Source organism: Zootoca vivipara, chromosome 2 (genome assembly GCF_965207765.1).
Source record: "Zootoca vivipara chromosome 2, rZooViv2.hap1.1, whole genome shotgun sequence".
NCBI classification, from domain to species: Eukaryota; Metazoa; Chordata; class Lepidosauria; order Squamata; family Lacertidae; genus Zootoca; species Zootoca vivipara.
In genome coordinates this window covers 118430438-118457761 of record NC_142584.1, presented here as the reverse complement: position 1 = coordinate 118457761, position 27324 = coordinate 118430438, and the positions used below count along the sequence as shown (strand labels likewise).

Here is a 27324-nt window from a genome sequence, read left to right as displayed (position 1 = left end):
GATTAGATTTTGGATCTCTAGTTATTCACTATATAATCATCAAAAATCATCCATTCCTTTTTTATTTTCTGTTTTGTCTGCCCTCTAATTCTTCCCGTAAATTTTGCTAGCTGTGCATATTCTTTCATTAAAAGTTGCCACTCAGGTATGCTGGGTGTGTTACAGCTTTTCCAGTTTCTCGCGACTAGTACTCTTGCCGATACTATTCCATACATTAGCAGCGTTCTGTTGGCACTTTTAATGTCCTCTGGAATTATGTTTAGGAGGAACACTTCTGGTTTCTTTTTAAATGTGGTTTTTATCATTTTCTTTAGTTCTTCATAAATCTCACGCCAAGATTTACACATCTTTGGACATTTCCACCACATATGTATTTGTGTTCCTATTTCTGCACCACACCTCCAGCACCTATCTGATTGATTCTTGTGCATTTTGGCTAATTTTTCTGGTGTTTGGTACCACCTGTACATCATTTTTAAGATGTTTTCCTTCAGATGTTTTCCTTCATAAATAAGAAGGGAGGTAAAGTATTTAGGGGTTTGGATAACAGCAAAGAGCCTAAACCTATATGAAGATAACTACAAAAAAGCTTGGAACGAAATAAAAAAAGATATGGAGCAGTGGAGTAAATTACACCTATCACTATGGGGCAGAATATCAGTGGTAAAAATGAATATACTTCCAAAGCTAATGTACTTGTTTCAAGTATTACCAATATTGGGGGGAATGAAATGCTTTGCCGAATGGCGAAAAGATATAACTAAATTTATATGGAATAGTAAAAGACCATGTATTAAATACCAGCTTCTTACGGATAAAAAAGAAAGAAGAGGTTTCGCACTCCCTAACCTGGAGTTATACCACACAGCAGCTGGATTGGTGTGGGTAAAAGAATGGATAACTTTGGAGAATCCAGAACTTCTAAACCTGGAAGGAGTGGAAAACCGTTTTGGATGGCATTCCTATCTGCTACATGAGAAGGTTAAAGTCCATAGGGGTTTCTTAAACCATCTAATAAGAAAATATTTGTATACAATTTGGTCAAAATATAAAGGAATTTTAGAAACAAAGATCCCCCTATGGACATCACCGATAAATATAATAAGTTAAAAAACTAAATATGGATGAAAAGATAGCCACCTACCATGATTTATTGGAAATTAAGCAAAATGAATTAAAATTAAAAGAATATGATGAAATTAAAAAATACCTCTCGGATTGGCTTCAATTTTTCCAAATTAAACAGAGATTTAATGAAGATAAAAAATTGGGAATTGCTAAAGAAAAATCCAAATTTGAAAAAGCATTGCTAAATAAAGATGGAAAACACATTTCACGTGTATATGACCTGTTGCTGGAGTGGGATCTCATAGAAGAGCAAACCAAATCATTAATGGTGAAATGGGCCCAAGATTTTGGATACAATGTCCTCATGGAGCAGTGGGAAAGGCTGTGGAGAGTGGATTTAAAGTTTACCGCCTGTTATAATCTGAAGGATACTATTATTAAAATACTCAGCAAAGGTGTGCAGAAGACAGATACATATTATTTCCATCTGAAAAGTTGGTATTGAGGGTTGTCTTCATGCATACAAATAACAAGGAAAGGCAAATGTGAAATAACCAACAGAAACAAAACCATGGTGTGTGCATTTTTATAACAAAATAAATCTACATCAGAGTTGTTTTAGTTGCAGGATACACCCCCCCCCCTTTTGTGGTTTTGAGTGATCTATATCCATACCTTTGAATTGATAAACATGTCTTAAGTTTGCTTCAGAATTCACAGCTCCCCAAACCCATTTGGGAAATTTCTTGATACTGATGTTTATGTAGTCACGAGGTGCAGTTTAGATACATTCTGGGGGAGGGGGATTTGTTATCCAATTTCTCTATCTTCTTACTTCAGTTTCCCAGGGCTTTGTTTATTTATTCTTAAAGCGTTCAAAAACAACAACCCTTTTTGCTGTACAAATTTGATGAAATGATGATCTACATGCAGCACTCTGGTGCTCAGTGATGGAGGGGAGAAACACATGTTAACAAGGGGGGGACACTTCTCAGTTAGCTCATAATGTCCCCTGCTGTTCAATTGGGATTGTAAAGGGTATGGCTGGACCCTAAAGAAGGCTGATCTCCGAAGAATTTATGCTTTTGAATTCTGGTGCTGGAGGAGACTCTTGAAAGTCCCATGGACTGCAAGAAGATCAAACCTATCCATTCTGAAGGAAATCAGCCCTGAGTGCTCACTGGAAGGACAGACCGTGAAGCTGAGGCTCCAATACTTAAGAGAAGACTCTCTGGAAAAGACCCTGATGTTGGAAAAGATTGAGGGCACTAGGAGAAGGGGACGACAGAGGACGAGGTGGTTGGACAGTGTTCTCGAAGCTACGAACATGAGTTTGACCAAACTGCGGGAGGCAGTGGAGGACAGGAGTGCCTGGCGTGCTCTGGTCCATGGGGTCACGAAGAGTCGGACACGACTAAACGACAACAACAACAAAAAAGGGTATGTCTTAATGAAGGCAGGTGAGAAGGTGGAAAAAAACTGAGTGTGTTCCTTCTGCCTTGAAAGATCACTTACCGTGTTTCCCCCTTTTTAAGACACCATCTTATATTTATTTTTCCTAAAAAAAACACACTATGGCTTATTTTCAGGGGATGTCTTATTTTTTATTAACTATGGTACAGCAATCTACATTTATTCGATTTATTTAAAAAAAAAAAACGCCCGGATCAGATGGCCCCCAAAAATAAAGACGTGCCGCTTCTGCTGCTGCGTTTCCTTCTAAATGCACAACAGAGGAGGCTGCAGAGTCCCAGCCACTTGCAGCGCGATCCTATGGCTCCTAACTCAGAAGAAAGCCCCGTGGAGTTCAGCGGGGCTCTGACAGCCAGGGACCAGCTTTCGGCTGTGATCCTGCTGCTGCTGCCGCCACACACATTTCCCCTGGGGGTAAAGTGCGCCACTGAATGCGCAGGATGGCACTGTGCGCGAGCGAGGGGACGAAAGTTAACTGACCCAAACGGCAGATCCCCAAACCAAAGCGCACAGTTGGATCAAACGCCTGCGCCTCCTTTTGTGCATTGCTTCCTCCCTCCAGCCCCGCAAGAGGGTTAAAGGCAATAGGGCAGCCCAATCCTGTGCAGAGTGAACCTCCATCCGCCCGCACTTCAGTGTGCGGGACCCGGGAGCGGGAGACGCTGCAGCGAGGAGAAGAGGCAGCGATGGCAAAGGGGGAGGAGGAGGAGGCGGGGGAGGAGGAGGAGGAGGCGGGGGAGGAGGAGGCGGGGGAAGTGGCTTCGGCTTCATCTCCTTTCCTCCCTCGCAAGGCTTCTCAGGAGCCCCGGCGCTGGGCAGAACCTTGGGCCCGGGAGCCGCCGGCCGGCACTCACCAAAGGGAAAGGACCCAGCGTGCCGGCGACGTGCGCTCTGCACCAGGGCCACGATCCTCGCCCCCATCTCCTCCAGCCTCCCTACTCGCCCTTCCATGTTGGATGCCTTGCAGAAACCTCGCTTCTGTAGGTGCAGAGTTGCAGCCGGACGCTGAGTGCCGCTTCCCGGCTCCCCCCCCCTGCGGTTTCCCTGCGGTCTGCCTCGATCCAAGGCCAATCAGGCTCCCGCATTGCTTCGTTTGATCACCTTGAAAAAAATCAAAGCGGGGAAATGGCGTGGGCGGCGGCCGCTTTTGCTCTCTTTTCATCCAGTTCGTCTAAATACTTTCTTCCTCGTTTTCACTCGGGTTCTTCAGCTTTCCTTTAATTGCTCCTGCTGCCGCCGCCATTGCTATTGTGCTTTTTACAGCAGAGTGGATCCGGCGGCCTGCCGGGTCGGCGCCGATCAGCGCTGCGCTGAGCACCGGATTGAGGAAGTGGCCTGCAGGGTTGGCGCCCAGCAGTGCCACACGGAACACCACCTCCTCAATCCAGCACGGCGCTGCTGGACGCTGACCCTGCAGACAGGCTCCTCGATCCAGCACTCTGCGCGGCGCTGCTGGGCGCCGACCCTGCAGGTAGACCTATGGCTTATTTTCGGGGTATGTCTTAAATTTTACAAAGTTTAAAAATCCTGCCCTGGCTTATATTATGACTACGGCTTAAAAAGGGGGAAACACGGTAGGAGCTGCAAGAACTTTTGTGTTAGCAGAATGCACGAATTAGGTCTGAAATCATCACACACACACCAAGATCACAAAGGCCTGACTCTTGGTGCAGCCGAGTCCCTTTCTCTCCCTCATAACCAATTTTGCACCTTGTGTCTTTTTTCTTTTCTTTTTCCTCAAGGTTTGAATTTATGGTGATCTAGTGAAAAGGGACCTAATTTTATTGTCCCCCCCCTTTTTTTTTTGCTTAGTGCATAAGGAATGTGGGAGAGAAAGTGTTCTCTACTGCATGCTCTGTTAAAGGAGTAGCTTTGACTAGCCAGTAGCCTGTGCAGTTTTAAAACTCCTGGAACAGTCCCCAGGGTGAGTCACACCATTTAAGATAGAACTTAAGATACGATAAAAAGCAGTTTAATTGGCATTGGCTACAGTGCAGAAGTTTCTGGTCTTTAAAAGGCTCGTAAGAACTGTATAAGGGCTCTCCCAACCACACTCACAGATTCCATGAGAAATCCCTCTGAAACACTGGTTGCTAGGCGACGAGAACAATGGGCAATTGATGCTGCAGGCTCAGACAATGATAACTATTAAGAACAATTTAGGTGGCTGGGCAAGAGGACAAGATAAAGTCACAATAAAGCTAACTACTTGCCTCAAGGAGCTAGGCTGACCTTCACTGGCCGAAGATGGGGGGGGAAAGCCCCACTCCCACAAAGACAACTAGGAAGTAATCAGCAAAGAAAAAAACCTCTGAAACAAGACCCCCCCCCCACAGGTACAAGCCCTGATCCCCGAACGTTACCACTCCCAGGGAGAAGGAACCTATTCCGCTTCTGTGGACAAGCCATGGACAAGCCAGGAAAAGCCGAAAGGGGCGAGCAGCGAGGTGCTGCCGGCTCAAAGCTCAAGGTAGTCAGCTGAGCGAAGGAGGACTGGAGGCAATAAGGAAGGATGACTCAGGGCTGCCGCGGCTGTTTCACTGCAACTACCGTGTTTCTCATATTATAAGACATGTCTTATATTTATTTTTTTCTCAAAAATACACACTATGGCTTATTTTCAAGGGATGTCTTATTTTTTTTCCTCCTCCTGCCGCGGCCGGCATTGCTGCTGCGCCTATCACTATGTCTTATTTTCGGGGTATGGCTTATATTCCTTGAATGCTTAAAAATCCTGCTATGGCTTATTTTATGGGTATGTCTTAAAATATGAGAAACAGGGTAAACCCCGCCCCAGAGCCAGTCCTATTGGCTGGGTGCAGTAGGCAGGGTGTGGCAGCTGGGACGGTTAGGCCAGGAGCCGATAGCCCCCTTGCCAACACAGGGAACCGGCTCCCGGTCACAACTCCTCCCCTTTGAGAGGCTTTGCCGAAAAGACAGCCAGGGAGGGAGCGGGGAGGAGGACGGGGAGCCGCTTTTGCCTCGCTTATTTTTAAGCTTATTTTTTGCTTCTGGGGGGGGGGGTTCCCACACACAAGGCACTTATTTGGATCCTGTGATGGTAAGTAAGTTATGTGCTAGTACAGAAACTCTTTCCACATGTCAAACAATTAACTGGTTGTTTCCTTTATGAATAAGTTCATGCACAGTAAGTAGCTCTTTCCACATTCCAAGCATTTATGGCTTCTCCCGTGTGTGGATTCTCTTATGTGAAGTAAGGTGATATCCATGAGCAAAGCTTTTTCCACATTCAGAACAGGTATACGGTTTCTCCCCTGTGTGAATTTTTAGATGCGATGTAAGGCTTGTGCTGCGAGCAAAGCTTTTTCCACACTCAAAACAGGTATACGGTTTCTCCCCTGTGTGAATTTTTAGATGCGATGTAAGGCTTGTGCTGCGAGTGAAGCTTTTTCCACACTCAAAACAGGTATACGGTTTCTCCCCTGTGTGAGTTTTTTGATGATTTAAAAGCTTGATGTTCGTAGTGAAGCTCTTCCCACACTCAAAACATGCATGCAGTTTCTCCCCACTGTGAATTTTTCGATGCGTACTAAGGCTTGAACTCTGGCTGAAGGTTTTACCACACTCAAAGCACTTATATGGCTTCTCCCCTGTATGGATCCTGCGATGGTAAGTAAGTTCTGTGTTAGTACAGAAACTCTTTCCACACGTCACACACTTATATGGTTTTTCTCCTGTATGGAATCGCATATGCACAGTAAGGTGTGAACTCTGACTGAATCTCTTTCCACACTCCAAACATTCATATGGCTTCTCACCAGTGTGAGTTTTCTTATGTGAACTAAGGTGAGAACTCTGACTGAAGCTCTTTCCACATTCCAAGCATTTATATGGTTTTTCCCCTGTGTGGGTTCTCTTATGTGAAGTAAGGCTAGCACTGTGAGCAAAGTTTCTTCCACACTCTGAACATTTATAAGGTTTTTCTCCTGTGTGCATTCTTTGATGAGATTTAAGTTTTGAGCCTTCAGAGAAGCTCATTCCGCACTCTAAACATTTATACGGCTTCTCCCCTGTGTGGATTTTTTGATGAACAAGAAGACCTTGGTTTTGATGGAAGCTCTTTCCACAGTCAAAACAGGTATATGGTTTCCCCCTTGTGTGACTTTTTTGATGATATACAAGGACTGATCTGTAAGTGAAGCTCTTTCCACAGTCAAAACAGGTATATGGTTTCTCCCCTGTGTGACTTTTTTGATGATATACAAGGCCTGATCTGGAAATGAAGCTTCTTCCACACTCAAAACAGGTATATGGGTCCACCCCGCTGTGGATTTCCTGATGCTGACTAAGGTATGAGTAGTCACTGAAACTCTTTCCACATTCTAGGCATTTGTAGGATTCCTGTCTTGCATGAATTCTTTTATGTGATTTTAGACCTGAGCTGTCACTGAAGTTCTCTCCACACACCAAGCATTTACATGGTGTTTCCTCTGTGTGGATTCTGCAGTGTGAGTTGAAGCTAGATTTGAATGGTTTACCACATGAAGGGCTATCATTTGTGCTCTTCCCCTTGTGATGTTTTTTCTGGATGGGGATTTGATGGCAATTATCAGTCTGCTTTAGAAGGCCTGTATTTCTCCCATTTTCTTCTAGGCTTTTCACCTGTGATCCTGATTCCTCTTGATCTTGAAAGGTCCTTCCTTTGACTTCATGCTTGGTTCTTTCTGATGAGCCCCAAGAACGAGGACTGTCCTGTTCATCACCTGCTAAAATTAAGGGAAGATTACAATTAAAAGTGTAATCCCAATTACAATCCTAGTGATACTTTCTGTAGCATATGATGATGATAATGATGATAAATAATATTCATATCCCGTACATCTGGCTGGTTTCTGCAGTCACTCTGGGCGGCTTACAGCATATTTATAACATCGTAAAACATCAAACATTACAAATGTCCTGGTACAGGGCTGCTGCGACGAAAGACCCTTGTTTCCGTCTTATTTATTCTTCCTCTCACTTATTGCAAGAACTAACAGGGATGGTCTGGGGTAAACCGAGCCTCCCCCCTATTGCTCCTCTTAACCTTTTCCCTCATGCACTCGAGGGTTTTATTCTATTTCCTCTTCTTTTATACAAAATGTTACTTTCTGTAACATGATGATGATGATGATGATTAATAATAATAATATTCATATCCCACACATCTGGCTGGGTTTCTGCAGTCACTCTGGGCGGCTTACAGCATATTTATAACATTGTAAAACATCAAAAATTACAAACGTCCTGGTACAGGGCTGCCTTCTGTCTTCTAAAGGTTATGTTGTTCTTTATCTCCTTGACACCTGAAGGGAGGGCGTTCCATAGGGACAGCGTCGCTCCTGAGAAGGCCTTTTGTCTGGTTCCCTGTAACTTCCCTTCTCGCAGTGAGGGAACCAGCAGAAGACCCTGGGAGCTGGACCTCAGTGTCTGGGGTTGAGCGATGGGGGTGGTGATGCTCCTTTGGGTCTACAGGGCCATGCCGTTTAGGGCTTTAAAGGTCAGCACCAACCGTTTGAATTGCACTTGGAAACATACTGGGAGTCAAGGTAGTTCCTTTAAGACCCACAGGCCTTACGACTGCAAAATCGACTTGCTACCAGGGGCCCAGTTACCCACCCAGCCGTTTCATGTAGAAGAAGAAGAAGAAGAGTTTGGATTTGATATCCCGCTTTATCACTACCCAAAGGAGTCTCAAAGCAGCTACCATTCTCCTTCCCCCTCCTCCCCCACAACAAACACTCTGTGAGGTGGGTGGGGCTAAGAGACTTCAGAGAAGTGTGACTAGCCCAAGGTCCCCCAGCAGCTGCATGTGGAGGAGCGGAGACGCGAACCCGGTTCCCCAGATTACAAGTCTACCGCTCTTAACCACTACACCACGCTGGCTCTCAATCTACGTTGTAGATGATAAACAACGTAGGGGATAGGACTGATCCCTGTGGAACCCTACACTGACGGTTCCACGGGGCTGAAAAGCATTCCCTAGGCAACATCCTCTGGGAATGACCATCCAAGTAGGACTGGAACCAGCTCTGTCAGTTCAGGCAGAGAGACTGCTGGGCAGCGAGGCGGGCGGTAAACCAGCAGAATCCCTGATCTGTCCCGATTGCCCAATGCCAGGAACACAGTCTCTAGATGTGCCGCTCCTCCAACTGAACAGAGAGCCTGGAGATAGAGAACCTCTATAGACCACAGCAACTCCCCCTCCCCAACCCTTGAGCCTGGCCTGATGCTGCACTGAGTGGGCACAGCTGGGTGAGACCAACTCCACCCTCTTCACCCACCCAGGTTTCAGTGATACAGGCCAGATCAGCCTCCTCATCCATACTCAGATAATGGATGAGGGAGATTTATTCTGGGCCAACCTGGTGTTCAACAGCGCAGTTGCAGACCCGAGGGCTGGCTGATATATAACCACCTGTGCCGTGTGCCTCTTACCCAGCCTGCCCCTCCTCCCACACCATACCTCCGCCTACCTAGAACCAATGAAATTGGGCCTTCCCCTGCTATTCCTCTCCCAGGCACATCCCACAAAACGCCCTTATAAAAACACTCTCACTTGTGGGGTGCCTCAGGGTTCTGTCCTCTCCCCTATGCTTTTTAACATCTACATGCAGCCGCTGGGAGAGATCATCAGGGAGTTTGGGCTGGGTGTTCATCAGTATGCGGATGATACCCAGCTCTACCTCTCTTTCAAATCAGAACTAGTGAAGGCGGTGAAGGTCCTGTGTGAGTGCCTGGAGGCGGTTGGAGGATGGATGGCGGCTAACAGATTGAGGTTGAATCCCGACAAGACAGAAGTACTGTTCTTGGGGGATAGGAGGCGGGCAGGCGTGGAGGACTCCCTAGTCCTGAATGGGGTAACTGTGACCCGGAAACTACAACTAACCCAGAATGCGGCAGCTAGACTGGTGACCGAGCGGCCGCCGAGACCACATAACACCGGTCCTGAAAACCTACATTGGCTCCCAGTACGTTTCCGAGCACAATTCAAAGTGTTGGTGTTGACCTTTAAAGCCCTAAACGGCCTTGGTCCAGTACACCTGAAGGAGCGTCTCCACCCCCATCGTTCTGCCCGGACACTGAGGTCCAGCACCGAGGGCCTTCTGGCGGTTCCCTCGCTACGAGAAGCCAAGTTACAGGGAACCAGGCTGAGGGCCTTCTCGGTAGTGGCACCCACCCTGTGGAATGCCCTCCCACCAGAGGTCAAAAAGAACAACAATTACCAGACCTTTAGAAGGCATCTCAAGGCAGCCCTGTTTAGGGAAGCTTTTAATGTTTGATTTCTGTATTTTAATGTTTTGTTGGAAGCCGCCCAGAGTGGCTGGGGGAACCCGGCCAGATGGCGGGGTATAAATAATAAATTATTATTATTATTAAAACAGTTAAAAGCAGTTTAATCACTAAAAAACAAACAAACCCAATTTGAAAGCATAAGCAAAACAGGTTCTCAGCAGTGTGGTATCTTTTATCTCTCACAGCCCAGAGCTCTGGCCCTTTTCTTGCCAGATTGCTTTCCCACTGCCAACATCCCTCCATGTCCCCATCTCCATTTCCTGGAACTCACCAGATCTCTCTGAGGGTCCTGGAAGAGAACGGTCAGAAGTTGTGGGGAGGGATGCAGGAGGCAGCCTGACTAGGTCAACGGTCCATCTTCCTCCTTCCATGCTCGCTCGGTTTGCAGGATCAGCCTCTTCCATCCTTTCTGAAGAGCTCAGAAGCTGTAGGTTCCTGGGAGGGAGGAAGAAGCAAAGGGAACCTCAGAGCCCCTGCCGGCATTTTGCTGGTGAATGATAACCCAGCCTAGGTGTGGAGCTCCCACTTTCCTTGAAAAAGAGGGGCACCTTCCTCCTGGACCCCACCAGGCGAGGAAAGTAGAGTCATGCCTGAAAGAGGATCTTCTTCCCACCTCCGTTAAAAACATCCCTTTCCCTTTTTGCCAGCCTGGGGCTGTGACACGGCTGCCTCCCTCTGTTCCTCCTTGTCCTGCAACGCCACTTTAGGGGACGGGGCTGTAGTTCGAGGGCAGAGCATCTCCTCAGCAGCCAGAAATCCCAAGATTCAGTCCCCAGGCAGGGCTGAGACTCTGCGCCTGAAAACCCCTTGCTCAGGGGGAGCAAGGCTATTTGAAGGCAGCTCACTGCTCTTGGAGCCCCCAGTTCTGCTGCATAAGTTCATTTTACAGCTAATGGTTCTCCTCTTCCCATCCTTAAATTCTTCCCTCCTTCATATCTCCCAACAACATGATACCTTCCTAAGGCTGATTACTATACAGAGAGACTGTGCCCTCTTGGGTGCCTTCCTCCTGAACCCCAAAGGCATGAAGAAAAAAATGATCCATGCCGTGTACTGTAGTGTTGAAATGAGTTTCCAGCTGATCCTGCCCTCTTTACCCTTATTTTTCCAAAACACCAATGCCTCCCTCCTCCTCTTCCGAGTCATCCTGCCTCCTTTCCTTTGGGGGGTTTCATCCTGCCCCACCCTAAAACTGCCTCTTTCCCCGCCTTGTCTTCTTGCCTTGCTCTCTTCCTAGGGCGCCCCTGCACCCCTTAAAGCCTTTTGCACTCATCGCAGCTCTTTCGGGGTTGAATTGGGGGTGCAGCCCCACGGATGCTCCCTCCCTCCCTTTGCAAAACTGCCCTCTCCTGCAAAGGAGCTGCTCTGAGATGGGAGCACCCCCCCCCCGAAAAAAAAATCTCCCTCTTTTCCCTACCTTGCAAAAGGCAGAATCTCCTCCCTCGCAGCTTTTCAAATGTGACCAACGGAGGAGGAAGTGACGCTTCCCCCCTCCCCCAGGAAGTCCTCTGTCGTAATATAATCTCTGCCTTTAACCCTTGAAGAGCCAGTGTCTCTCCCACCCCACCCCCCGAACTGTATGGTGCTGGGGACATTGCGGGTTCTGCCTACGGGACCCCACAAAGCGCCCCCCTCCTTGCCAGTGTCCCTGCGCTGATATTACTACAGAGGATTTCCTGGGGGAGGGAGAGAGTGTCACTTCCCTCCTCCCTTTGTCACACGTGCGAGGGAGGAGATTCGGGAGAGCGGAAGACTGCATTTTGCAAGGTAGGAAAAGGGGGGTGTTTTGGGGAGGTGGGGGGCTTCCGTGTCAGAGCAGCTGCTTTGCAGGAGAGAAGCCCTCCGGGAGAGGAGCATGCATGGTGTTGCAACCCACAATTGAGCCCCGAAAGAGCAAAGGGCCCCGAGGGCTGCAGGGACGCTCCAGGAGGAGAGCAAGGCAAGAAGGGAGGGGCAGTTGTGGGGTGGAGTAGGAAACCCCCCCCCCCCAAAGGAAAGGAGGCAGGATGGCTCGGAGGAGGAGGAGGAGGGAGGCATGGATATTTTGGAGAAAGAGCGGTCGATGCTGGGTAGTGAGGGGGCTTTCTGCCTGCTGAGGAGATGCTCTGTCCCTTGAGCTACAGCCCCTTCCCCTAATGTGGGGTTGGGGGAGGAGGAGGAATAGAGGGAGGCAGCCCTGTCACAGCTCCAGGCTGGCAGAGAGGAAAGGAAAGGGATATTTTTAATGGTGGTGGGAGGAAGAGTCTCTTTCAGATCCACTTTCCTGGCATGGTGGGGGCACTTAGGAGGGGGGCACTTCTCTTTAATACAAGCGGGAGCTCCACACCTAGGCAGGCTTATCATTCGCCAACAACATACCTTGGGCGGAAAAATACCTGCAGGGCCTCTGAGGCCCCCTTTGCTTCTTCGTCCCTCCCACCCAGGAACCTGCAACTTCTGAGCTCCTCGGGTAGGTTGACTGAGGGTGGTCCTGCAAACCTAGAGAGGATGGAAGGAGGAAGATGGACGGTTGACCTGGTCAAGCTGTCTCCCGCTACCTCTGACTGTTCTCTCCCAGGACCCTCAGAGAGATCTGGTGAGTTCCAGGCAGTGGAGATGGGGGCATGGAGGGATAGAGAGTGGAAACAAGGAAAATCCCTTCAGGCTCCCTTTGCTTCTGCCTCCCTCTGAGGAACCTGCAGCTTGTCTAAACCTCAGAGTTCTGCAAAATAGTTTCAAAGAGGCGGGATCTGTGATCCTAGAAATGACCTGAGGCTGGCGCTCCCCACCTCCAGCACCACCTGTGGCTTGGGGAGGTCAGATGAGTTACAGGGGGTTTGGGGGAGGAAGGAGGAGAAATGAATGGATGTGGGGAGGGAACCCCTCCCCCAATTGAGCAGAAAAGACACAGGGGTAAGAAAAGGTAAGAAGGTATTGACTGGAGGAAGGGAGGGGAAGAGGACCAATGTGTTTCCGGGTGTCAGAAGAGGGAGAATATGCACAGCAGTCCATTGCAGATTTACTCATAAGTAAGCTCCACTGAGTTCAATGGGATCTACTTTCAGGTCACTCCTGAGCGTACTATGCCCACCTTAAGAAAAGATAGAGAAAGAGACAGATTAATTTGGAATCACAAAAACATGTTGGGGATCTTTGCAGAGGGGATGCCCCATTTGAGCTTCTCCAGGGGCAAGAGAATATCTAGGGCAGGAGAATCCCTGCAGGGCCTCTGAGACTCCCTTTGCTTCTTTTTCCATCCCAGGAAAATGCTTTCTGAGCTCCTCAGCAAGGATAAAAGAGGCTGCTTCCGGAAACCGAGCGAGGATGGAAGGAGGAAGATGGACGGTTGACCTGGTCAGGCTGTCTCCCACAACCTCTGACTGTTCTCTCCCAGGACCCTCAGAGAGATCGGGTGAGTTCCAGGGAATGGAGATGGGGACGTGGGGAGATGTTGGTGGTGAGGAAACTCCCCTGGCAAGAAAAGGAGGAAGGTTACAGGGCAAGAGCTCCGGGTTGGCAGAGATAAAAGGTAGACAGAAAAGGAAATGTTTTATTTGGCTTTAGTGGTTATTTTAATTTGGGTATAACTAAATGGTTTATTACTGCTGCTGCTGTTATTGTGTTGGTTTCTTTGTAGCCTGTATAGGATACGTATTCTGTTTTTTAAGTTTGATGTTTTGTTGTGTTTTCATATATGCTGTTAGCCGCACAGGGTGGCTGTGAGAAGCCAACCAGAATGTGGGATATAAATTTTATATATATGCCCCATTTGGGCTTCTGCAGGGGCAGGAGAATATCTAGGCCAGAGGAATCCCTGCAGCTTCTCTGAGGCTCCTTTTACTTCTCCCTCCATGACAAGGAAGCCACAGCTTGTTTAGGCTTCTGAGCTCCTCAGGAAGGATGACAGAAGCTGATCCTCTTTCACCCTCTTTCTGCTAACAACAACACCTTGAAGATCCCGGGCCCCAGGGAAATTAGACTGGCCTTGACTAGAGCCAGGGCCTTTTCGGCCATGGCCCCAGCCTGGTGGAATGCTCTCCCACAAGAGACCAGAGCCCTGCGGGATTTGACATCTTTCCGCAGGGCCTGCAAGACGGAGCTGTTCCGCCAGGCCTTTGGGCAGGATGCCGTTTGACTTACTTTCCTTTGTGTAAAACAAGCCCCAAGGAGGCCCCCAAGCCGCTCACAGGTCTTTGTATGGTTACAGGTAGGTAGCCGTGTTGGTCTAAGTCAGAAGTAAAATAAAAAAATTCCTTCAGTAGCACCTTAAAGACCAACTAAGTTTTTATTTTGGTATGAGCCTTCGTGTGCATGCACACTTCTTCAGATATCTGAAGATATATCTGAAGATGTGTGCATGCACACGAAAGCTCATACCAAAATAAAAACTTAGTTGGTCTTTAAGGTGCTACTGAAGGAATTTTTTTATTTTAGGTACTTGTATGATCAGTGGAAACAGTTGGTCCTGGCAAGTATTAACCACTCTCAATTCCAACCTGACAATTGCCCCCTGCTTAGATTTTAACTTGTCTGAATTAATTTTAAGATGTACGGTATTTTAATTAATTGATGTCTGTTTTTATGCAGGCGGGATACAAAAATTATTGTTGTTGTTGTTTTTATTGTTATTATTATTCTCCTGCAGACCTAGCGAGGATGGAAGGGGGAAGATGGACGGTTGACCTGGTCAGGCTGTCTCCCACAACCTTTGAATGTTCCCTCCCAGGATCCTCAGTGGGATCTGGTGAGTTGCAGGGAATGGAGAGGGGGACCTGGGGAGATGTTGGGGGTGAGGAAGCCCCCCTGGCAAGAAAACAAGGAAGGTTGCAGGGCAAGAGTTCTGGGGTGTGAAAGATAAAAGGTAGAAAAGGAAAGGAATGTTTTTATGTTGGAATGGGTGCAGGATTTTTCTTGGGGGGGCAGGACTTTTGTTAGGGGGGCAGAACCGGCGTAATTGGTCAGTTAAGTATCTCTAATGTTTTACTTGGTCTGGGGGGCTGCCTCCCCCCTCGGCTACGCCCATGAATGGTAGTGTGAAGAAAATTCTTTTTCAGCGATTTCGATAGTATAACGTTGTGTTGTGTCCTGATTCTGACACTCGCTGGTAGCTGCAGCGATTGGCAGATGAGGGACTGAATGGGCAGGTTTTTTCGGTTTGCAGTAGCCAAGTTGCCAGGTCAGCAGTGAGAGACTTGTGGGTCATGGCAGCAGTCCCTCTCTAGCCCATGAAGCCTGCTGCCATACATATGGATTGAGGTTGAATCCTGACTCCCTGTGGTGACTCCCTGGTCCTGAACGGGGTATCTGTGCCCTTGGAAGAACCAGGTGCACAGCCTGGGAGTCATTTTGGAGGCGCTGGTCAATTCTGTGTCCAGGGCAGCTGTCTACCAGCTCCATCTTTCTTTCTTTCTTTCTTCCTTCCTTCCTTCCTTCAATTTCTGAATATATGTTTGTGTAGAGTCATATATTACTTGTTTTCTTTTTGTCTATGTATATGATTGTTAGACTTTTTCTTGTTTCTAAATGAAAATAAAATAAAATAAAATGTGCCAGTGCAAGTAGATAAATAGGTAGTGCTATGGTGGGAAGGTAAACAGTGTTTCTGTGCGCTCTGGTTTCTGTCACGGTGTTCTGCTGCGCCAGAAGCGGTTTAGTCCAGCTGGCCACATGACGCAGAAAGCTGTCTGTGGACAAACACTGGTTCCCTCGGCCTGAAAGTGAGACGAGCGCCACATCCCCATAGTCACCTTTGACTATCCAGGGGTCCTTTACCTTTACCTTTATATATGCTGTAAGCTACCCCGTGTGGGTAGCTTACAGCATATATAAATTGGGAGTGCAAAAGGAAACCCAGCCAGATGGGTGAGGTATAAATAATAAAATCTTCATCATCATTTGTTACAGAATGTCTCACTAAGATTGTGATTTGTATTACATTTTTAATTGTGATTTCCCCTTAACTTTAGCAGGTGATGAACAGGACAGTCATCGTACTCTGGTCTCATCAGAAAGTAAATCTAGCTTGGTGTGTGGAAAGAGCTTCAGTGACAGCTCAGGCCTAAAATCACATGAAAGAATTCATGCTGGACAGGAATCATACAAATGCTTACAATGTGGAAAGGGTTTCAATCACCACTCAAACCTTAAAAGACATCACAAAGTCCACTCTGAGGAGAAACCGTATACCTGTTTTGAGTGTGGAAAGAGATTCAGTTGCAACAGAAACCTTACACGACATCAAAAAATTCACACAGGGGAGAAACCGTATACCTGTTTTGACTGTGGAAAGAGCTTCCGTTACAGCTCAGGTCTTCAAACTCATCAAAAAATCCACACAGGGGAGAAACAGTATAAATGTTTGGAGTGTGGAATGAGCTTCGCGCACAGCTCAAGCCTTACATCTCATCAAAGAATTCACACTGGGGAGAAATCTTATAAATGTTCTGAGTGTGGAAGGAGATTTGCTCACCGTGCTAACCTTACTTCACATAAGAGAACCCACACAGGGGAGAAACCATATAAATGCTTGGAATGTGGAAAGAGCTTCAGCCAGAGTTCACACCTTAGTTCACATAAGAGAACTCACAGTGGTGAGAAGCCGTATAAATGCTTTGAGTGTGGGAAGAGCTTCAGTCAGAGTTCACACCTTACTGTGCATGAGCGAATCCATACAGGGGAAAAACCATATAAGTGTGTGACGTGTGGAAAGAGCTTTAGTAACTGCACATACCTTGTACTCCATCGCAGAATCCATACAGGGGAGAAGCCATACAAGTGCTTAGAGTGTGGAAAGAGCTTCAGCCAGGGTACAAGCCTTCGTATACATCAAAAAATCCACAGAGGTGAAAAACCATATGCATGTTTTGAGTGTGGAAAGAGCTTTGGCCAGAGTTCAAGCCTTAGTGTACATCTGAGAATTCACAGAGGGGAAAAGCCGTATTCTTGTTTTGAGTGTGGAAAGAACTTCACTAACAGCACAAGCCTTACATCTCATCAAAGAATTCACACAGGGGAGAAACCATATAAGTGCTTTGAGTGTGGAAAGAGATTTGCACATGGATCTAAACTTGCTTCTCATAAAAGAACTCACTTGGAATAAACCATATATATGTTTGGAATGTGGGAAAAGATTTGGTCAGATTTCACAACTCACTTTGCATAAGTGAATCAAGAGGAAAGAAATTTGATGTTTTTAATGAGGATAGCACTTTAATTAGAAGGGCTCACCTTAAGAGTTAGTATGCGGTGTTTGGGCCCAATAGCAGTTCCTCTGTCAAGATTCTCCTACACATCTGGAAGAAAGCTCCTTGTCTCTGTGCGATGAACTGCTCCTTCAGAGCAAGTGAGATTAATCCTGTTTAATCTATCTTCAAAGGGAGAGTGTGATACTATCATAAATTACCACATAATTATCTCTGTTGGCAGAGTGCTGGCAACTATTTGATAGCTATTCTCTTTTGTCTAGATTAGTTTTTTATTTTATTGTATTATGAAAAGCCTTAATAAAATCCTATTTATTAAAAAGTTATGTAAAAATTATGCTATTTTTGCCTTTTTTGACTTTTTTCCCCCTTTGGAATGTTCCTTTAAATTACAGAATTAATCTGATAATTGATCATGTTTGTTTTTGCCTTGGCTGACAGTGAGATAAGCAATGTAGGTTTAAGTGGAAGCCAAGCTGTAGAGCAGGGGTGTCAAACTCTAATTCATCGGGGGCCACATCAGCAGTTTGGTCACCCTCAAAGGGCCGGTTGTATCTGTAGGACTATGTGTCCACTCTTTATTATCATAAATTATTGTCACTGAATTCAATTATTACTGTTTTTTGTAATAAATAATGTAAATAATAACTAGCTCTGAAAGCAGAAACAGTCAGAATAATGGCAAGTAGATATTCAAATGTACAATTGTACAATTTATTGAAAAATGATTTTTGGTAACTGCACTGGGTGGTGGAGGCTCGCTAGGGCAGTGTTTCTCAACCTTTTTTGGGCAAAGGCACACTTGTTTCATGAAAAAAATCACGAGGCACACCACCATTAGAAAATGTTTAAAAAATTAACTCTGTGCCTATATTGACTATATATAAAGTAATTCTCCCACGGCACACCAGGCAACATCTCGCGGCACACTAGTGTGCCGCGGAACAGTGGTTGAGAAACACTGCGCTAGGGTTTCATGCAGGACCTTTGCAGAGCTACTAGTACCCGGAGATGCTGGGGTCCTTCCGCATGCAGGACAGATGTTCTGCCAGTGAGCTACCACCCTTCACCAAAGGGACTGGCTGAGGTTGACTCACTGGAGCTGCTCTCCTGGTTCCAGGGTTTAAGGGCCAGAAGTATAAAGCAGCATCCTATGTTTCTGAGGAGAGGGAGAGGGAGGGGAGGGAGGGAGGAAGAAAAGAGGGGAGAGAAAGAAGAATAGGAAATAAGGAAGGGAATAAAGAAGGAAAGAAAAAGAAAGAGGGAGAGAAGACAGAAAGGGAGAAATAAGGAAGGAAGTAGAGGGAAAGAAAGAATAAGAATGAGGGAGAGGAAGAAAGATGGGAAGGACAGAAGGAAGGAAGGAAGGAAGGAAGAAAAGAGGGAGCAGGAGAGAGAGGAAGGAAAGAGGTGAGAGAAAGAAGAGTAGGAAAGAAGGAATAAAGACGGAAAGAAAAAGAAAGAGGGAGAGAAGACACAGATGAAGAAGGAAGGAAGGAGAGGGAAAGAAAGAATAAGAACGAGAGAGAGGAAGGAAGGAAGGGAAGGGAAGGGGGGGGGTCGCTGCCTTGATTCAGCGCCAGAAAAGAGCGCGAAGGGACCCAGGGGCAAAAAGCATTTCCCGTGCAGCGTGAGGCAGTGGGTGTCCATTTTAGGAGAAGTGCGTAAAGCCTCAGAGTTGCACGTTCGTGAGGCTGAGCCGCGGCAGGAGGAGGAGGAGGTGAGGCAAGAGGAGGAGGAGGAGGAGTCTTGCCGGGTCGGTGCCTGGCAGCGCCGTGCGGAGAGTCCCGAGCCTCTGGGACGCAGCAGTGTTCTGTAGCACTTTGAATCCTCCTCCTCCTCCACGCGGCGCTGCTGGGTGCTTTGTCTGTGCTTCAGCAGCAGCACCAGCACCAACAGCCGTTTCCAGGCGCCGAGCCGTGGCAGGAGGAGGATTCAAAGTGCTACAGAGCACTGCTGCGTCGCAGAGGCTCGGGACTCTCCGTGCAGCGCTGCTCCGGCCGCCTTTCTACCCCCCCCCAGCCCCAGCTGTTTGTCGGCGCTTTGTCAGCGCGGCGCTTCAGCAGCAAGGTCCCGCTGCTGGGTCCCGCTGGCTGGGGCGCTCGGCGGGCCACATGACGAGGTCTGGCAGGCCGGATTTGGCCCCCGGGCCTTGTGTTTGACACCCGTGCTGTAGAGGAACAGAGAAAGGCTCTAGTTACAATGAAAACAGGGCAGGATGGAAATTATCATCTAGTACAAATTTATGAGCACTGATGCAAATTTAGAAGCTGTTACTATGATTTAAATGAAAATATATGTGCTTTAAACCATAGGTCAGCAACGTCCGGCCCATGAAGGCCGTTTATCTGGCCCACAGGCCACCCGTGAACCGAGCTGCCTGCTTGGTAAGTCCCCGCGCGCTGCGTGAAACTGGCCAGCACAGCACAGCGTGGAGACTCGCTGAGCGGCATGGAAATGGCGCCTGCGCAGACGCTGGACATTGCATCTGCGCATGTGCGGCACATGTCCGGCCCATGGTTGATAGTCCGTGTGAATGCTCCGGCCCATGGCCGGAAAATGTTGCAGATGCCTGCTTTAAACCATGGGTAGGCAAACTAAGGCCCAGGGGCCGGATCCGGCCCAATCGCCTTCTAAATCCAGCCCGCGGATGGTCCAGGAATCAGTGTGTTTTTACATGGGTAGAATGGATGAATATACAGTAGGTCTCATCATATATGGTCTGATTCAAAGAGACAAGTCTCCTGTCCGCTGCATTATGATGGGGCGAGAATCGGGCGAGATATGAGCAGAGGGCACGGATTGTGGATTGGGTAGTATGGTGAAGGCTATGGGGGGGGGCTCTCTGGGGAGTGGGGGAATCTCTGGGGTAGTTACTTCCGTGGCGGGTGGGGGTCATTGGGGAGCGGGCTACTGTTGGGGTGGGCTGGTCCCTGGCAGAGGTCTGTTCTCTGGGGTGGGCCGTGTCCCAGGCTGGTGGGGTGGGTGGAGAGTGGCCGTTATTTTGCCAGTGGGCGGAATTTGGGGTGTATGTTTGATTTTGTTTGGTGGGGTGGATGGGCAGTGGGCGGGATTTTGGCAGTATGTTGGATGTTGTTTGTTGGATGTCCACTGGAGGGGGCAATTTTTTGTATACAAATCCAGGTTTCAACCTGTCCTAGGTGTGTGTATGGACAATGTAAGTGGATAGAGACACTCACATGCACTCCCGATCTTGTGGGCAAATTTAAGGACGATCGGTTAAGCGGCTGTGGAGAAAGGTTCGTTGGAACAAACATTATTAATTAATTATTAATTATTAATTAATTATTATTAAAAGTGTTCTGGAAGTTGAGTAAATATTCTCACATCCTCATGCTTAATGTAAAGATCAGCACAGTAATCTTGTGTTTCAAGCAAACTTTATTGTATAGAAGCTACCGCATATACACTCAGGAACCGAATAACATAACGATTTTTACTAGGGTTACAGCCTTTTAACTACCAACTAGTTTACAAAAGGTAAACAAAAATGAGCAACAGAAGGTACTTAAAGGAAAAAAATGTTACAGAGGCATAAAGGTATTAGGGAAGTAATAATATTGGCTTACATTTATAATTATTAATATTAATAAAATATTAATAATTATTAATAATCTATCAATAATTAACATCCTGTTGGGAGCCACCCAGAGTGGCTGTGGAAATCTAGCCAAATGGGTGGGCTATAAATAAATAATTTTTATTAATCACTCAGCCCAAATACCCCTCCACTCTCCATTGGAATACACTGGCCCCAAACAGTATATAATGGCTTTCAGTGGTTGCCAGTTCGCCATGTCCTCAAAGGACCCCCTCTATGCTTTTCATGCATCTCAAGGACCAGCTTTATGCTTCCCTGGACGATGGACCAAGGAATGGGTGGGAGAGGTGCTGTAGCCTTGGTGCCGCAGGTTATTGATGGGGAGATCTCAAGCAAAAGGCACAGCTCTTGGGATCTCGTTTCATTTAAGATAGGTATTCCCTTCCCCTCCCTTTCTTACTTGTAGTGTGGGTCTGTTGCCAAGTTGTCACGCCAACTCGATCTTCAGGCTTTTGGCATCAAAAGGGATCCTTTAACTCATTAGATTAAGGTGTCCGTATTTTTTCTTTATTACCCTTGGGGCATAGGATTAAGGGTAAACAAATACAGTAGTCAGAACAGACACACCTCCTAATTCCAGAAAAAGACCCTAATAATAATAATAATAATAATAATATTTATACCCAACAGGATTAAAAGTGCAAGAAAACATCAAACATTAAAAACTTCCCTGAACAGGGTTGCCTTCAGATGTCTTCTAAAAGTCAGGTACTGTATATTCCTGCGTATAAGACTACTTTTTAACCCAGGAAAATCTTCTCAAAAGTCGGGGGTCGTCTTATACACCGGGTCATATTTTATACGGCGAGTATATCCCAAACCCTCTATTTTAACTGGAAAAGTTGGGGTCGTCTTATACGCCGGAATATACGGTAGTTGTTTATTTCCTTGACATCTGATGGGAGGGCGTTCCACCTCTAAGTAGTGGGTGTTGGTCATGCATGTGGGTTAATCTTTTCTGAATTCCTTGAATACCAGCAAGAAATATAAGCACTTCTAACTTGATATTATTTCATTATGGTATCTCCCCGTGATTTTTTTGATGTGTACTAAGGCTGAAGGCTTCCCCACACACAAAGCACTTAAATGGATCCTGTATATTCCTGCGTATCAGACTAGTTTTTAACCCAGGAAAATCTTCTCAAAAGTTGGGGGTCGTATTTCTTATACAGTGAGTATATCCCATATTTTAACTGGAAAAGTTGGGGGTCGTCTTATAAGCCCAGTCGTCTTATACGCTGGAATATACGGTATAGTAAGTTATGTGCTAGTACAGAAACTCTTTCCACATGTCAAACAATTAACTGGTTGTTTCCTTTATGAATAAGTTCATGCACAGTAAGAAGCACTTTCCACATTGCAAGCATTTATGGCTTCTCCCGTGTGTGGATTCTCTTATGTGAAGTAAGGTGAAGTCCATGAGCAAAGCTTTTTCCACACTCAGAACAGGTATATAGTTTCTCCCCTGTGTGAATTTTTAGATGCGCTGTAAGGTGTGTGCTGCAAGTGAAGCTTTTTCCACACTCAAAACAGGTATACGGTTTCTCCCCTGTGTGAGTTTTTTGATGTGATGTAAGGCCTGTACCCTGGCTGAAGCTCTTTCCGCACTCAAAGCACTTATATGGCTTCTCCCCTGTATGGATTCTGCGATGGCTAACAAGGTATGTGCGGGTACTAAAGCTCTTTCCACACGTCACACATTTATATGGTTTTTCCCCTGTATGGATTCGCTCATGCACAGTAAGGTGTGATCTCTGAGTGAAGCTCTTCCCACACTCAAAACACTTATACGGCTTCTCACCAGTGTGAGTTCTCTTATGTGAAGTAAGGTGTGGACTCTGGCTGAAGCTCTTTCCACATTCCAAGCATTTATATGGTTTCTCCCCTGTGTGGGTTCTCTTATGTGAAGTAAGGTTAGCACGGTGAGCAAATCTCCTTCCACACTCCGAACATTTATATGATTTCTCTCCTGTGTGAATTCTTTGATGAGATGTAAGGCTCGAGCTGTGAGCGAAGCTCATTCCGCACTCCCAACATTTATACGGCTTCTCCCCTGTGTGAATTTTTTGATGATATACAAGGTTTGAGCTCTTAGTATAGGCCTTTCCACAGTCAAAACAGGTATATGGTTTCTCCCCTGTGTGATTTTTTTGATGATGTACAAGGCCTGGTCTGGAAATGAAGCTTTTTCCACACTCAAAACAGGTATATGGTTTCCCCGTGCTGTGGATTTCCTTATGCTGACTAAGGTATGAGTAGTCACTGAAACTCTTTCCACATTCAAGGCATTCGTAGGATTCCTGTCTTGCATGAATTCTTTTATGTGATTTTAGGCCTGAGCTGTCACTGAAGTTCTCTCCACACACCAAGCATTTACACGGTGTTTCCTCTGTGTGGATTCTGCAGTGTGAGTTGAAGCTAGATTTGAATGGTTTGCCACATGAAGGGCTATCATTTGTGCCCTTCCCCTTGTGATGTTTTTTCTGGACAGGGATTTGATGGCCATTATCAGTCTGCTTTAGAAGGCCTGTATTTCTCCCATTTTCTTCTAGGCTTTTCACCTGTGATCTTGTTTCCTCTTGATCTTGAAAGGTCCTTCCTTTGACTTCATGCTTGGTTCTTTCTGATGAGCCCCAAGAACGATGACTGTCCTGTTCATCACCTGCTAAAATTAAGGGAAGATTACAATTAAAAGTGTAATCCAAATTACAATCCTAGTGATACTTTCTGTAACATTAATAATAATAATAATAATAATAATAATAATAATAATAATATTCATATCCCACACACCTGGCTGGGTTTCTGCAGTCACTGGGCAGCTTACAGCATATTTATAACATTGTAAAACATCAAAAATTACAAACGTCCTGGTACAGAGCTGCCTTCAGATGTCTTCTAAAAGTTATATTGTTCTTTATCTCCTTGACACCTGAAGGGAGGGCGTTCCATAGGGACAGCGCCGCTCCTTAGAAGGCCTCTTGTCTGGTCCCCTGTAACTTCCCTTCTCGCAGTGAGGGAACCAGCAGAAGACCCTGGGAGCTGGACCTCAGTGTCTGGGGTTGAGCGATGGGGGTGGTGATGCTCCTTTGGGTCTACAGGGCCATGCCGTTTAGGGCTTTATAGGTCAGCACCAACAGTTTGAATTGTGCTTGGAAACATACTGGGAGTCAAAGCATTGCTGTAGTCCAAGCAGGAGATAAGCAGAGCATGTACCACAGTCTGTGTGCAGGCAGGGTTTCAGCCTGCATACCTGTCATGAATGAGCCAGTCCAGACAGCTCCTAGTGAAGGGGGTAGCCAGGGAGAGAGAGGGCTAACTGCCAGGCAAAAAGGGCATAGCCCAGCGTCAATTCCCTCGCCTTTAGGAATGCTAGCTGATAAGGAGCCGGAGCCCCACCAACACTCTCGGGAACTGGCAAATACCATAATAAAAAATTACTTCCAGTAGCACCTTAGAGACCAACTAAGTTTGTCATTGGTATGAGCTTTCGTGTGCATGCACACTTCTTCAGATACACTGAAACAGAAGTCACCAGACCCTTATGTATAGTCAGAGGGTGGGGAGGGGTATTACTCAGAAGGGTGGTGGGAATGGGTGATTGGCTGATAGGAGGGGTAAACCTGTTGATGACTGTTAACGACTGTTAACAACTGCAATTGGTCTTGCAGGAAAAAGCAAGGGTTGAGGTGCTAAAGAAAGCTTGATCATGTGTAATGAGATAAGAATCCAGTGTCCTTATTCAGACCAGGTCTCTGCATGGTTTTAAGCTTGGTAATGAGTTGCAATTCAGCAACTTCTCTTTCCAGTCTGTTTCTGAAGTTTTTCTGTAATAAAACAGCTACTTTGAGATCTTGTACAGAATGTCCTGGGAGACTGAAATATTTTCCTGCTGTTTTCTCTGTCTTGTGATTCCTGATGTCAGATTTATGTCCATTTATCCTTTGGCGTAGGGTTTGGCCTGTCTGTCCAATATAGAGAGCTGAAGGGCACTGTTGGCATTTGATGGCATACACAATGTTAGAAGATGAGCAATTAAATAGTCCTGAGATGGTATGTTTTATGTTGTTGGGGCCAGTGATGGTGTTGTCCGGGTGTATGTGGCAGCAAAGTTGGCATCTGGGTTTATTGCAAGCTCTGGTATCGGTGTCCATGTTAAGTCTGGTGGTGGTGGTATTGTGGGTGAGGAGTTGTTTAAGATTGGGTCAGGCCTCCGCCAGGACCAGTCATTCCAGGAATCACTGTGTGGGCCATGCTACGACTCCTCGGTGCGAACAGTGAGCAAGTGTGCACGCTCATAAACTCTGGAGCATCGACTGACTTTATAGATGTGAACTTAGTGAAGAGGTTGGGGTTAGCCACGCAGAAGCTAGAACCCCGCTTGAAGTGAAAACCATAGATGAGTGGCCTTTGTTGTCCGGACGCATCGCAGGAGCCACGATGCCTGTAGGCTTAGAGTTAGCAGGATACTGAGAGACAATTGCTTTCCACATCACAAGATTACCCATGTACCCGGTAGTGCTGGGCATGTTGTGGTTGTCCAAGCACAACCTTGTGATTGCTTGGGGAAAGAGATCAATGGCATTCGCTGAAAACTGAACAGAGAGCCTGGAGATAGAGAATCTCTATAGACCACAGCAACTCCCCCTCCCCAACCCTTGAGTCTGGCCTGATGCTGCACTGAGTGGGCACAGCTGGGTGAGACCAACTCCACCCTCTTCACCCACCCAGGTTTCAGTGATACATGCCAGATCAGCCTTTTCATCCACAATCAGATCATGGACGAGGGAGATTTTATTCTGGGCCGACCTGGTGTTCAACTGCCGCAGTTGCAGACCCGAGGGCTGGCTGATATATAACTCCCTGTGCCGTGTGACTCTTACCCAGCCTGCCCCTCCTCACACACCATACCTCCGCCTACCCAGAACCACTGAAATTGGGCCTCCCCCTGCTCCCCCGCAGGCACATCCCACAAAATGCCCTTATAACTGTTAAAACAGTTTAATCACTAACAAACAAACAAACAAACAAACCCAATTTAAAAGATTATAAAAAACAGGGTCTCTACAGTGTGGTATCTTTTATCTCTCACAGCCCAGAGCTCTGGCCCTTTTCTTGCCAGATTGCTTTCCCACTGCCAACATCCCTCCATGTCCCCATCTCCATTCCCTGGAACTCACCAGATCTCTCTGAGGGTCCTGGGAGAGAACGGTCAGAGGTTGTGGGGAGGGATGCAGGCGGCAGCCTGACTAGGTCAACCGTCCATCTTCCTCCTTCCATCCTCGCTAGGTTTGCAGGATCAGCCTCTTCCATCCTTTCTGAAGCTGCAGGTTCCTGGGAGGGAGGAAGAAGCAAAGGGAGCCTCAGAGCCCCTTCCGGCATTTTCCTGCACAAGACAATTTGCTGGTGAATGATAACCCAGCCTAGGTGTGGATCTCCCACTTTCCTTGGTAAAAGAGGGGCACCTTCCTCCCGGACCCCACCATGCTAGGAAAGTGGAGTCATGCCTGTAAGAGGATCTTCTTCCCACCACCATTAAAAACATCCCTTTTCCTTTTTTGCCAGCCTGGAGCTGTGACAGGGCTGCCTCCCTCTGTTCCTCCTGGTCCTGCAACCTCACTTTAGGGGAAGGGCTGTAGGGCAGAGCATCTTCTCAGTAGCCAGAAATCCCAACATTCAATTCTAAGGCAGGGCTGAGACTCTGCGCCTGAAAACCCCTTGCTAAGGGGGAGCAAGGCTATTTGTAGGCAGCTCACTGCTTTTGGAGCTCCCAGTTCTGCTAAATAAGTTCATTTTACAGCTAATGGTTCTCCTCTTCCCATCCTTAAAGTCTTCCCTCCTCCATATCTCCCAACACCTTGATAGAGAGAGACTGTGCCCTCTTGGGTGCCTTCCTCCTGAACCCCAAAGGCATCGAAGAAGAAAAAATAATCCATGTCGTGTATTGTAGTGTTGAAACGAGTTTCCAGCTGATCCTGCCCTCTCTACCCTTATTTTTCCAAAACACCAATGCCTCCCTCCTCCTCCTTTTCCGAGTCATCCTGCCTCCTTTCCTTTGGGGGGTTTCATCCTGCCCCACCCTAAAACTGCCTCTTCCCCCGCCATGCCTTCTTGCCTTGCTCTCCTCCTGGCCCCCCTGCACCCCTTAAAGCCTCTTGCACTCATCGCAGCTCTTTCGGGGCTGAATTAGGGGTGCAGCCCCACGCATGCTCCCTCCCACCGCTGCCCCTTTGCAAAACTGCCCTCTCCAGTAGGACTTCTCTCCTGCAAAGCAACTGCTCTGAGATGGGAGCCCGCTCCCCTCCCCCCAAAGTATCTCCCTCTTTTCCCTACCTTGCAAAAGGCACATTCTTCTGCGCTGCAGAATCTCCTCCCTCGCAGCTTTTCAAATGTGACCAACGGAGGAGGAAGTGACACTTTCCCCCTCCCCCAGGAAGTCCTCTGGCATAATATAATCGCTGTCCTTAACCCTTGAAGAGCCAGTGTCTCTCCCACCCTCCCCCGAACTGTATGGTGCTGGGGACATTGCGGATTCTGCCTACGGGACCCCACAAAGCGCCAGAGTCCCTTGGAGGGAACACTCGAATGATAAGAGAGAGAGAGAGAAATTCCGGGGGGGGGATCCTGTTAGGCTGTAATAGATTGTAATGAATTGCTTTGAAATAAGTACAGCAACAGATGGGG

The 27324-nt window shown here is 47.1% G+C and overlaps 3 protein-coding genes across 5 annotated transcripts in view; 1 reads left to right on the top strand and 2 right to left on the bottom strand.

The window, feature by feature from the left end:
- Positions 1–11603, bottom strand: part of LOC118081229 (uncharacterized) — a 34690-nt gene extending 23087 nt beyond the window's left edge. Inside the window, 4 exon segments of the mRNA XM_088662547.1 lie at positions 5687–5724; positions 5727–7268; positions 10109–10272; positions 11255–11603. Of these exon segments, the coding sequence (XP_088518673.1) occupies positions 5687–5724; positions 5727–7268; positions 10109–10241 (1713 nt within the window). The 5' untranslated portion in view covers positions 10242–10272; positions 11255–11603.
- A 34-nt stretch (positions 11604–11637) lies between these two features.
- LOC118081302 (uncharacterized) overlaps positions 11638–27324 on the top strand; it is a 45419-nt gene continuing 29732 nt past the window's right edge. Inside the window, 5 exon segments of the mRNA XM_088662546.1 lie at positions 11638–12412; positions 13079–13228; positions 14462–14560; positions 15783–16908; positions 16910–16978. Of these exon segments, the coding sequence (XP_088518672.1) occupies positions 12106–12412; positions 13079–13228; positions 14462–14560; positions 15783–16908; positions 16910–16978 (1751 nt within the window). The 5' untranslated portion in view covers positions 11638–12105.
- Positions 20403–27126, bottom strand: LOC148687191 (uncharacterized). 3 transcript variants are annotated; one of them, XM_088664112.1, is made up of 3 exons: positions 26974–27126; positions 25821–25974; positions 20403–23305 (listed from the first exon to the last, which is right to left on the bottom strand). In XM_088664112.1, the coding sequence occupies exons 2-3, from the start codon at positions 25951–25953 to the stop codon at positions 22008–22010; spliced, it is 1431 nt and encodes a 476-aa protein (XP_088520238.1). In that variant the 5' UTR covers positions 25954–25974; positions 26974–27126; the 3' UTR covers positions 20403–22007. The 3 variants fall into 3 exon arrangements, with proteins under 3 accessions (XP_088520238.1, XP_088520239.1, XP_088520240.1); XM_088664113.1 differs by having other exon boundaries at positions 20403–23302; XM_088664114.1 differs by lacking the exon at positions 25821–25974 and having other exon boundaries at positions 26974–27004.